The sequence below is a fragment of the Trematomus bernacchii genome, unplaced genomic scaffold (genome assembly GCF_902827165.1).
Source record: "Trematomus bernacchii unplaced genomic scaffold, fTreBer1.1, whole genome shotgun sequence".
NCBI lineage: Eukaryota > Metazoa > Chordata > Actinopteri > Perciformes > Nototheniidae > Trematomus > Trematomus bernacchii.
Window position 1 is genome coordinate 4,518,613 of NW_022987839.1, and position 12,953 is coordinate 4,531,565.

At 38.7% G+C, this 12,953-nt stretch overlaps 3 protein-coding genes across 3 annotated transcripts; 1 reads left to right on the forward strand and 2 right to left on the reverse strand.

Annotated features, from left to right (window-relative positions):
* Positions 1-1,644: 1,644 nt before the first annotated feature.
* On the reverse strand, positions 1,645-4,839 carry dnaaf6 (dynein axonemal assembly factor 6). The gene is made up of 6 exons (XM_034153137.1): positions 4,585-4,839; positions 4,080-4,146; positions 3,857-3,962; positions 2,685-2,781; positions 2,075-2,160; positions 1,645-1,867 (listed from the first exon to the last, which is right to left on the reverse strand). Exons 1-6 carry the CDS (start codon positions 4,678-4,680, stop codon positions 1,738-1,740), a joined length of 582 nt encoding a protein of 193 aa, XP_034009028.1. The 5' UTR covers positions 4,681-4,839; the 3' UTR covers positions 1,645-1,737.
* Positions 4,840-5,407: 568 nt separating this feature from the next.
* On the forward strand, positions 5,408-6,589 carry LOC117500312 (MICOS complex subunit MIC26-like). The gene is given in 2 exon segments (XM_034153136.1): positions 5,408-5,951; positions 5,953-6,589. Coding segments are annotated over 2 exon segments (603 nt in total). The 5' UTR covers positions 5,408-5,552; the 3' UTR covers positions 6,157-6,589.
* A 687-nt stretch (positions 6,590-7,276) lies between these two features.
* eif3f (eukaryotic translation initiation factor 3, subunit F) lies at positions 7,277-11,921 on the reverse strand. Its single transcript, XM_034153138.1, has 8 exons — positions 11,775-11,921; positions 11,149-11,219; positions 10,680-10,759; positions 10,460-10,597; positions 10,233-10,324; positions 9,853-9,989; positions 8,426-8,539; positions 7,277-7,665 (listed from the first exon to the last, which is right to left on the reverse strand). Exons 1-8 carry the CDS (start codon positions 11,884-11,886, stop codon positions 7,588-7,590), a joined length of 822 nt encoding a protein of 273 aa, XP_034009029.1. The 5' UTR covers positions 11,887-11,921; the 3' UTR covers positions 7,277-7,587.
* Positions 11,922-12,953: the final 1,032 nt, after the last annotated feature.

The window sequence follows — 12,953 nt, forward strand, 5'->3', positions numbered from 1 at the left end:
ACTTGTTCATGTCTTTTATACATAAACATGTGTCCCCTCTGTAAGAGATTCTGAATGTTTCGGGATTAAAGATTCACCCACTTTTTATCCTGATCCATTTATATAAAAACCTGTCTGAAAATGAGCTGATCAGATTTTGACCACTTTATGATGTCATAACGATTTTTTGGCTTGTGTAACCATTAGCCAATAACTTTATCACCTGAATCTCCTCCTAGAGCACCATTGGGTTCTTTTTAACCAAATATCTCTCAGAGGGGCGTGGGGAGTGGCTCCTTATTTGCATCTAAAGTAACAGACAGAGAATCAACACTTTTGAAACAGGGCTGAAACAGAGGGGATTATGGGATGCTGCAATGATCTGTTTGGTATTTGGAGCCAAACACTTCAGAGACTTGTTCTGTATATATGTGAGACCTATAATATATTGATGAAAAACAGTATAAATGGGGACCTTTAAGTTAGAGTAGATGGTCAGAGTGTTGGAATACTCTGTTATAAACAGTGGTGTAAAGAAACTAAGTACTGAAGTAAGTACTGTACCTACTGTAAGTACGCATTTGAGGGACTTAACTTACTTGATTATTTCATTTGTTGCTACTTTGTACTTCTTCTCCACTATAATTCAGAGGTAAATCATGTACTTTTACTCCACTACATTCATTTTGTACCTTTAGTTACTTTACAGATTTGGATTAATGATGTGAAATATAATCAACTCTTAAATCAGACTTTAGTTCCACCTGGAGTAAATTCACAAGCTACCCTGCAGTATACAAAGTCATTCAAACTAGCTGCACTTTTACCAGCTCTGATAACACTTTAATTATCAATAATTATAATCAAAACATAAAATATATTATATATGCATAATGAGTTATTTTACGTTTGGTACTTTAAAGGTAGGGTAGGTAAGTTTGAGAAACCGGCTCGAGATACACTTTTTGTTATATACCATGGAATGCTCTTAACATCCCGATAGCAATGAATATCTTAAGTGCTTTGACAAAAAATCCATAACAAAATTTCATCAGTGGAAGCCGTAATACTGTAAAAAGTACGACCAATCATTTTAGCCGGCCCGACTAAAATAACTGTTCCATCTGTGCACAAACTTATCTCGTGCCCTCATTGGTCATGTGCGCGTTCGTGTGTGTTGGAGGAGGGGCTCTATAAGGAAGTGGCAGATTTTTTCCGGTTGTGTATTTTCAAATTCTAGCGATCTCGAGCCGGTTTCTCAAACTTACCTACCCTACCTTTAATTATATTTTGATGCCAGTACTTTTCTACTTTTACTTGAGTAACCTTTTGAATGCAGGACTCCAGAGTTAATAAGGTCTCAGTAGTCCAATTCAGAGGGCATCTTCCTAATGAAAACGACTAAATCATTTCTAAATAAACACGCACGCATGCATGTAAATATTGTATTAAATGGCTGATTTTAAAACTATTATTTAATGTACGGCTTTCCCCTCATAGGCCCACTTTTCAAAATCAGTTTGCAATAGCAGCTATGATTATACCATTCACAATAAATAAGGTATCAGCCAAAAAAATGATGGATGAACCTTTGCATTACCAATAAAAAAAACATCACATTATAAGACACAATGCTTATTAAAAAAACATATTTTATTACTCATGGAATAAAAGGAGACATATGTAGAAAACAGCATTAAAATATACATCAATCTTCTTTACGTCTCTCAAATACGTGTTGGCTGTAGTCACTCGTTCTTAAGGCATGTTGATAAAATCCATGGGTCGTTTGATCAGTAGAGTCACCTCCAGTTCCTCCCTCTCACTGAAGAACTGAGCCTTTCCCTCGTGGCTGTGGATCGGATGTGGGAGATGAAGACCGAGTTTACTGAAGAGAAAAAAGACAGGTTAAAGGGAGAATCTGAGAGGAGGAGGATGTTAAGAGCGGTGTGAAACGGCAATCAAAGCTCAGATCATGACGTGAACCTCTGATTAAAAGGAAATGTCTGCTAATGGGAGCATTTGGTCTGAACTGCTGCTGCTCCGTCTTGAGGGGATTCAAATTGAAAGAGAACATTTTCAAAGCATCCCTTACTATTTAAGTGTCCGCAGATCAAGGAACTTCTCTTTTACATCCAGGACCACATCTGTTGCTTTAGTGTCTGGTAGTTTGATTTTCACCTATGAGTGGGAAAAAGTCAGCATCATTAATATTGTACACAGTTTGATCTTCATGGGGAAAGAAAACAAAATTCTACTTATGTAACGTTGTCTAAATCATATTCTCACTCTTGTTTATCATTACTTAAACTATCTAAGGTTGTTACATTACTGTAATTTAGTTTCTTGATCTGTTTTGGTGGAGAAAAAAATTGATTTTCATTGTCTTTATTTAACTCTGGTCAGATTTTCCAAACAGTTACACTTACTCTGTCTTGTTGTGCAGCTTAACAGTTTAATTGTAGGCTCCTTAACACTTTTTATACCCGGCATTAAGTTTCAAATATGTTTATTAGTGTTTGAGTCTGAAATGATCTATTTCTTATAATGAATTATCCAAAACGACCCCACCCTTGGCAATGGGAGAGCCTGTTATATAGCCTGATAATGTGTCTCCTGCTGCTGACCCCGAATACATCCTTGAAAGCTTTCTTATTTTTCTGTGTCAAAATAAGGACATTGAGTATAAAAAAATGATAAATTACCAGCATTGATTCACAGCACATGGAGGATGGGTTTTTTCCATTCAAGCCAAGGAAGATATCCTCTGTTCCGACACTCTGCTTCAGGATTATTTCATACCTGAACACAAAGGTAATACACACATAAATGTAACAACTCTGCAGCTCATCAAGAATGCAGCGGCTCATATGGTCTTCAACCTTCCTAAATTCTCCCACACCACACCGTTCCTCCGCTCCCTTCACTGGCTTCCAGTAACTGCTAGAATCCACTTCAAGACACTGGTACTAGCGTACCATGCTGCGAATGGATCTGGCCCTTCCTACATTCAGGACATGGTTAAACCATACACCCCAGCACGTGCACTCTGCTCTGCATCGGCCAAACGGCTCACTGCACCCGCACTACGAGGGGGGAAAGTTCCCATCAGCATGATACATGATTCTGTTTTCTTCAAGTTTGTATCTTCTTGGTCGAATGCACTTATTGTAAGTTGCTTTGGATAAAAGCGTCAGCTAAATGCAATATAATGTAATGTAATGTAACATGACATTAGACTAAATCAACAGGGCATTAACCAGAAACGGAAAACAAACAGGAAGGAGCGGGCACTGAGGGTCAGCTGAGGTCAATGGAGAGGGAACATTCATATATTCAACCTTTATCACTTTAGTCATCATTGATTGTATTTATTTTTTATAAAAAACTAAGAAAAGACACATACTAACAGAAGCGAGGCAATGCCATTACAATATTCAAAAAGCCATTAAAATCTTTTGATTAGGAAAGAAGACCTAGAACTTAATAATTAGGATAAATAATTTGTAGGATAAAAATACAATTATTTAAATGAAAAACGAAATACATTTATCGAAACAATTACGAGTACAGTTCCAGAGGTTTAAACATGTTTTGGGGTTGATTTTAAGCTGGTGCTGTATACATTTTGTTTCATGTTCCCTTAAATCAAAAGCAGTACAAGGGTAATGACAAAGCCAAGTATAAAGTAATACTACAATAAAGTTTAGAATAAAGAAGGGAGGTAATCTCAATGCATTGGATGGTTTGGCCTTTTGGTTTTAAGGTTGAATTAAACTAAAGAAGAATGAGGAAAGGTGTAATCCTTGTGAGGGTGTTGCCAGTGTGTGTCCCCTTTAAAGCAAGGGTGTGTTTGTCTTCTGCCTTGCAGTCTTACTCAGGCTGTGGGCGCGGGTCATTATCGTCTTCATACTGGCAGCCCTCAGCCACCTCTTCCTCGCTCCAGATATCTTTGCTGTTCTTCTTCACATAGGCAGTAGACACTAAATACACATAGATACACATGAGCAAATGTAGTTTCATCAAGGCACATGAGTAAGTATAATGACGTTGGGGTTCATTTTTAGAAGTTAAGTATAAGAAGAAATATTAAGCATTACCTTCTTCATCTGTTTTGGATGGGGGACCAACTTGTCCAGGACCAAGCCGGGCACAAGCGTTGATATTCTGTTGAAAATAATTGATATTATCGTAAAGCAAACAGGGAGTTTGAGATTCAGCTTGATTAGATTACACATTTTTGTAATTCACTCTAATGGATATACGTCTTTGGTTTCAGATATATCAACATTTTCCTCTGCCATGAGTAACAATTCATGAGATAAAAATAAATAAAATTAGTTGGGCGGGACAGTTTGGATGAAAGACAGAGGATAGAATATATGATCTCTCAAAGATAAGCAGACAGAAAGAGGAAAACAATTGCATGCATTAGGCTAATTCAGTCATTAGACAAAAAACTACAAATACACACCATTCACTAACTAGCAAAGTTAAAACATTACTTTGTGTGTATTGCATTCAATATTCTTCATATGAATGCTGAGTGAACTAAATTAACTGTTAAACCTGGGCAGACTAAATCAAGAGTGTACAATATCTTACTTTACAGTCTTCATCATCTTCATCCTCCTGCTGGTTTGATAACAAGCTGGACAGAGCCTGTAGGTGCTGCAGCGATGATGCTCCAGCAAACTCCATTCAGAAGAAAAACAAGTTACTTTTGGCTTATTGTTTCTTAGAAAAAAGGCACGACCACTCCCTCGAAACAGAAACAGGTCAAATAGTTTAAGAAATATCCTTAAAAAAAGAGTTGAATATGTAAATTTAGCTTTTCCCATTAGTAATCGTGTGGACTGTTGCTTTTGTTGACGCTTGTTCCGTTTCCATGGAGACGACCGGGCTGCTATCAGGCTGCCATGGGAACAGTGACGTCAGATTCACGGAAGAGGAAATTCAATTTGTAGTTTTTTAGGGTGTTTTAAAACAAAACTCTTTATTGCGACAACAAAAATACTTGAAAAAATACCATCTCAAAGTGTTATTCATTATCAGAATATAATTACTGCTTTATTAACGTGTTGTATAACTTTATTATTACCTTTAAAGTATGCTGAATAGGAGCTAATATTCATATTTGGATAGGCTATGCTGTACATAACAGGTAGCCTAGTTACATCTATAACAATGCAGAATACAAGATCATGTTTAATATTTAAAAAGTTAATCTGCACAATAGCTGATAATTAAATGAAATTCAGCAAAAATATAAATATAGACTACAATACAACTAACAAATTGGACTCAAGAATAATCTCAGAATAACATTAGTCCCTATATTCGACCACTAAATACTTCTTAAAACAGTAAAATAATAACGTATATTGCAATGTGTATGCATCAAAAATAAAACCTGTCTAGCATACTTTGAAATAGCTTGACATTGATGTTGTTCTTTCAAGCATAATAAAAGCGTTTGTCACCAAACTACTGAAAGGTGGCGTTATTATCGCTTCGAGTATGAACCAGGTCCCTCCTGAGACACCGTAGAGATTGCATGGCACGCGGGGTTCATGTTGAAGGTGACAGGCAGTGCAATGCCGGGACCTGTGAGTTTATTATTCCCGACCCGCGTCTTTGCTGCCTCCCGTGACGGGGATCCACAGCCGACCGCCCTCTCACTCCTCCGGGACGAGCTGTCTCTGTACACCGCTCCTCCTCCTCTGCAGAAGCCCCGAAATGTGCAGCCTGAAGCGGGTCAGCTGGAGCAGAGTGTCGCCACCCTGCGGGAGTTCACGGAGCCATACACGGGGTGGTGCAAGGACACCTACAGCACAATTAAACCCAAAGTTCAAAGCGTGGTCCAGTGTGGGAGCGACACCTATGCCTATCTGAAGGACCCACCAAAGGACTTCTATCCCCGGGCAGGAGTAATCGGCTTCACCGGTGTCCTGGGGCTGTTCCTCGCCCGGGGGCTCCAGGATTAAAAGGTTTATGTTACCTGCGGGCCTGATGACGGTGAGCGCCTCCATGTATTAACCCGGAGAAAGCTGCGACCATCGTAAAGTCAGCCGGGAGACCTCCGTGTATGACCGGGCTGTGCAGAGCTACGCTGCCCTGGAGAAAATGGTGAATCCTCAAAGTAAATCTGGAAAAGACTCAGAAACTAAACCCTGAAGGGTCAAAGTGTGATTCTGCAACAACTCAGCAATACGAAATCACCCTGAGGATCCAAGTGTGATTCTGCAACAACTCAGCAATCAGAAATCACCCTGAGGATTGTAGATTGTAGTGATTATGCAATAAAAAAAAAATCAGCTTTTTCCTGATATTGTAGATTGACATTTGCTGCACAGACAGGCTGTAATCTGTGTGACTTCCTCATGCCCACTATTTGCACTAAGCTTCAATGGTAACTCAGGCCGGGCATGGCCTGTCACAAGGGCTTTGCAACTTGAATAATCAACATATGCTTCTGATTTGAATGTGTATTTATGTAGTGAAATATAAAAAATCTACTCTCTTGTTTGACGTCATCAGACATTTGTTGGTTACAGACCTTCATGCGTTACATACAATCATTCAAAAATAAAATTTACTTTTTTGAGAATGAGTTGCTTATTTTTTCAGGCGAACGTGTCAAACATTTCTTATAATATCCTCCTGGGACCCAGCCCACTGTAGTGCACATTTTGTTAACATGCATCTCCTTTTACTCTTTTGAGCTACTCTATCAATCTCTGATTTACTGTACAGAGGACATCCTGGTCTTTCCAGTGATATGTCATTGGTTAAAATCGCATGCTGGGAAGTTCCTCTTTCTTTTCATCCAAAATGGCTGGCATACCAAAAACAAAATGTTTTAGAAGCAGAAGTAAAATATTGTTGAATAATTGTTATTTTTAACATGAAAATCCTATATGTTCTTGTTTATTAACATGTGAGGAACTATATAATCAGTTCTGAAAGCAATTCAATAATTCAAGTTTTGAAATAACAGCTCTTTTATAAATGTCCATTCTAGTGGACGTCAGGACCATCTTCATGGACTTAATGACTCAATATTGTTGCAGGAGACGGAACTGAAGCAGACATTTTCTGTACCAGATAGTGCAGGGAGATTCAGATTTTGAGCTCTCAGATGATGAGAGAGATGAGGATTTAACACCTGGGATAGAAGAGGGTCAAGAAGAAGGGGGGGGAAAGATGCAGGAGGCTCCATGAGCGCACAGATACAGACAGACAGATAGGGACGAGCTGGAAAGACATGGCCCTCTGTGGGCCAAGAGTCATCAAGTATGCATAAAAACACAATTGCAACTTTAATTTCAAACATCATATATAACACTACAGGAGTTAGTCAGTAAATGTGAGCTACCTTATATATGGTTTCAAATATTACTTCAAAAATCCATTTCCATAAAAATCATTAGCCACGTGTGAGAAATCTAAATGTCTTATTTGTAATTACAGTATTACCAAAAACAATGCCTGGAAAAACCCAAAGGTGAACACTGTATGACTTAAACATATTTATTCATGTCTGCCCAAAAAAAAAAAAAAAAAAAAAAAAAATACAAAATTAAATATCACTTCAATGAAATCCCCTCAGAGCAGCACCAGCTTCTCATTCAGAGCGATCTGTGCTTGGGTGAGGTTAGACAGGTAGGTCACCATCAACAGGTCCTGCAACACATTAAACACATTCATTTTGTTATTACAAGTGTGTTCATGATGACATACAATTAGTACATTACCTAAATATGCTTATACTCCTTTAACAGTGTTACAAGAAGGTCACAGAGACAGACTCTGGGTGTTTCTCAATCGCGAGTAAAGCTGCTCCAGAGCCACTATTTCAAGCATACTACGTCATCGAGTGCCGCCGAAGTACTGTTCCAATCTCCAGCATACTTGGAAATCTACCGAGCCCGGCGTACTCCGTTTGGAGAAATATCGAGGCTGCACACGAGTAGACTCCGCGGTCTTAAAATCCCCACAATGCTTTGCGCACGGACCAATTTCCCCAAATCTGTGACGGAAAATGTAAGGCGGGGCCTCTCATATGACGCACACCTGCACACTTGCTAGCCTGTTGCACTCTTTGTTTTCCGAATGCCAGGAAGTATTCTTGACTCGCTTCTGAAGCAAGATGCTCGGCAGACATGTGCTACCAAGCAAGCGTACTCGCGATTGAGAAACACCCACAGTGTGCAGAACAAGAGTTATGACACTATAGTTAGGAGAGAACCAACAATGGAAAGCAAAGCCTTATTAAGTGCTTCCTGTAATCAATGTGAAAATGATGCTGCATAAAAACTGCTTACACCAAATCAATTGAGAATAAGAAAAGGCAGAAAGAGATGCACTAACCCAAATGAGGAAAAAGTGATTATAAAAACGGTTTATGTTAAGATTTATCTGTATGCAAATGAGGAGCACTCACGTTGATGTTGGAGTTGAGCATGTTCTCAAAGTCCTCGGCTGAGATGGTGGGCACCTTGTTGACGAGGTCCATCAGGAAGCGACCCACGCTGTTATCGGCCGCCACTTTGCCAGACTGAGACAGATCGAACAGCATTAGCTTTACACACACCACAAACTCCATTACTTTACAAATGATCTCTAGAGACATATATAGTGATACGAGTGTAGAATAGCTGGAATATGACAAGGAAAACTAACAGCAGAAGGTATTGCTTCATCATTTTGCACATACTCTAATCATTAGAGATGCACTGATTGAAGTTTTCGTGGCTGATTCCGTGTTTTTAAAGTCTAACCTGGAAAGTTACAGCATACAAAATAATTGTTCTTCTACAATTCTATTGTAGGTACATATTAAGACTGACTTACTTTAATACATAAATTATATATTTTTTCCAAAACAGCACCAAGTCTCAGGAACTTCTATCACTCTCTCTAAAATGCATCCAGGTGCAGAATATCTATATACCACATACATTTAAAGGAAAACTTGACAACTATGTATACAGGGTTTATAGACTTTTTCACCAATGATTTTCAATGACTTTTCCATGACTTCATGACCTTTACCTAATTTTCCATGACCAAAACAATTACTCTTTCTCAGCGGTACCACTGAAACATTTTAATTTTAACATGGAACAGGAAAATAAGGTCTGAAACATCTTGTGCCGATCTAAATTACTAACAAAGAATTACTAACAAAGCACTTATATACTAATAAAGGACTGGCTTATCTAAAACCAGTTGAGTAGCACTTGAAATGTTTTGGCTTTATGAAACCTGATGTACTAATATGATTCTGTTTTCTTCAAGTTTGTATCTTCCTGGTCGAATGCACTTATTGTAAGTCGCTTTGGATAAAAGCGTCAGCTAAATGCAATGTAATGTAAAACAAATCAAACAGTAGGCTTACTAGCTTCTACACGCTAAAGCAACTAAAATCTCTCACCAGCAAAATACCATTTTACGTTTCATTACTATACAGTATTTATTATCATTATAGTATTACTATTTCGGCGATTAGCTAAAATATAAATTATATTTGATGCAACTTTAGTTAGATTTCCATGACTTTTCCAAAACTTTGGGAAAAATATTGTTTTCCATAACTTTTCCAGGGCCTGGAATTAGCTTTTTGAATTTCCATGACTTTTCCAGGTTTTTAATGACAGTAAGAACCCTGTGTATAGGTCAGTGGTTTCTTTTTTAATACCCACACCCACAGACCTGCTATGAGAGCCAATCCACAATAGTATGTGTTAATCAACTATCGGATATACATGACAGTTATTCAGTTTTCACCTGTTGCTAATCATTTGGGGCATTTATACTAATCTTATCGTATTTGAGTCACATTATCGTTTCAATTGCTCTATTACTCACCAGCACATCATCAATGTATGCAAGCATGGTGGTCAGCATGTCCTGAACCCTGGCTGCAGAGCCCCCCACCTGGGACAGATCAGAGGTCAGCCCCTTGGTGCGACTTGGAAGAACACGAGTCCTCTGCAGAAGGTCCACTGGAAAACACACAAGGGATTATTAGAGTGCAGTACTGCAATTAAGAGCCAAAAAACCGGGACAGAGTTATAAATGTATTGGCAGGGGAAATAATTAACAGGCGCTATCCAAGTTGACAAACACCATTAAGTTGTTTTAGAGACAGCAATTCAAATATCACTATGAGAATTTGACGATCACAGATATTTAGTCAGACACAGATTTCTCAAAAAGTTATCTTCATTTATTGTTTGTAATCTTACCGCCTATCCTCTCAGTGTCAAAGTAGACATACTTGACAGTGAGCGGGGTGAACATCACCCCAACTGTCTTTCCTGGCACACCCATCTGCGCACTGTGTAAGAAATAGAGAAGCACAATTAAACAGGCACTTCATTTGTAGTTGATCACTCAAAAAAGGACCATGTACAGGGCTCAAACTAGAGATAAACCTTGAGCTCAGTGTTTTGAAACAGGATAATCAGCACACCTGACGTAGGCGCGGATGCTCATCTTGCTGCTCTGCAGGGCCGTATCCATGGTCAGGTGGATGGGGTTGGTGGCTTCACGGCTGTAGTACTCATGAATGAGCACCGAGTGTTCTGTGATGTCAAATCCTGTGGCATACCTGGGAGGACAGATTTAACACTGGTTAGAAAACGTATTTTATATTCCATCTTTGACATTTCTAATTTGATCAACCGACGCACCATCCGATGATGACCTCAGTGGGTGACACCCTCTTGTGGAGCTCGTACATGTTCTTAGCGAACTCCATGTCCACAGCAACCTGTTGACAAAAAGAGTTTCATTTGACTTATTGGCCCTTCTATAACAAAACAATGCAATATGAGGCAGCCATCTAAGTCTACATTTATTTGTAATAAGCCTAAAAGTAGGGTACATGTTAAATATTCTACCTTAAAGTGTTGGACAGCACAATAATGAATGTTCTTCTACATTTCTGCTACTGCTATATACGTCTATATATCTGTTGCTGTAGTAGAACATTCAAATGTATCTTTAATATTTTAAACGTTGTATTCTTTATCTATACTTTATTCCACCTTTTAAATATGTTAATGCGTGAACACATTGCTGCTGTAACAAAAGAACTTCCCAATATGGGATCAATAAAGTATCCATGTATACTGTGAGTAAATGAGTATAACAACATACCTCATCTTCAGATTCATTGTGAGGGACAGAGAAGCAGTTGGTCACTTCAATTGAGTGCTTGTCAACAGTACCTGAAAGAGAAATGTTGCATATGAGGCATTATTATTTAGCTAGCCGCCTTAGCCATGATAGCTACCAAACAAGAGGCTAAAATCATGACGAACCATCATCAACAACTACAATTAACTATTTTCAATATGTGTTACTACATACCATGGTAGTATATATGAATCAGAGAAGGTTAAATGACTTGGCAGATAGTTAATGTTCCCATCTGTGTATTGATAACAGCCAGCTGTTACAAGAGATGCTGCTAGTTAGCTGTGTTGGCTAACCAGATGTAGCTATATATTAACCATGGTAGTATATATTAATCAGAGAAGGTTAAATGACTTGGCAGATAGTTAATGTTCCCATCTGTGTATTGATAACAGCCAGCTGTTACAAGAGATGCTGCTAGTTAGCTGTATTGGCTAACCAGATGTAGCTAGCTACTACTGGATTGAAACCAGCTAACATGCGCTAGCAGGGATGCTAATCGCAGGGAAGCTAACATTAGCATGCTAGCCATCGCGTCTTTTATCAGACAGCGTCCCGCCCAACAAATAATTAAAGTCTCTACGTACCCAACAGGGTGCCGATACAACGACTCGCTCCCTCATTTCTCCGCTCGTAAGAGTCGCAGATAGAAGCGAGAACGACGGGGTGAATCTTCACCACTGGCCCGTACACCGACATGTTGGAAAAGGAGGACTGAAGCACCGGCTGCTGGGAACACATATACCGCCATCTGGAGGCCGGAGGACGGGGAGCTGGTGTTGAAAATGACCCTAATTATAATGACGATTCAATGTATCAGATATCATTAGAGATGGAAGAAGTACTCAGAGGATTTACTTAGGTAAAATAAGCAATACTGTTAAAAAGTGTGAAAATACTAAGTTAGAAGCACCATATATTTTAAACTATTACAATTATTGCTGCATGCATGTGTTCATTAGTTCAGTGTTGTACTTGATACAAGTGGGTTTTATTTGAACTACTTAACCTATAATTAGCTAGATAATGTATGTGATGATTTATATTTTGTATTAATAATCTAAATCTGCAAACTAACTTAATATCTAAAAATAAATGTAATGGAGTAAAAAGTATTTAAAGCAGCATAAACTAAAAACACTCAAGGAAAGTACAAGTACCTCAATTTATACTTAATGACAATGCTTGCGTAAACATACTTAGTTAAATGACACCACTGGATATCAGCATCATTATTACATCAGTTAAAAATAGCTGTATGAATCATTTTATTAGGTTTTAAGGGCTTGGCATAATACTGTCCATAGAAGAACCACACACATATTGAACCACTTATTTGGACAAAATAACAAAACACTAAGTACCTCAAATTGTTTATTTAGGTATACATACTTAGTTAAATTACACCACTGGATATCAGCATCATTATTAAATCAGTTAACATAGGTAGGTTTTTGGGCTTGGCATAACACTTTCCATAGAAGAACCACACAAATATGCATTGAACCACTTATTGGTAGAAAATAACAAAACATTATTACATAAAGAGCCTCTGGGACTTCTCCTCTCTGAGCTGCGTGCAGAGGTCTGTTTGCGGACCGTCTGCAGGCTGCGGCTCGGTAGGGGCTGGGCTGATGACAGCATCCTCCGCCGCTCAGCAGTCCACACCTGACCGCCTCCATCAGATGCACCGAGGATGGAGCTCTCTACGCTGCTGGGTTATCCTGTTGCCACCATTTCACACATCCACTGTCCGACACATGTCC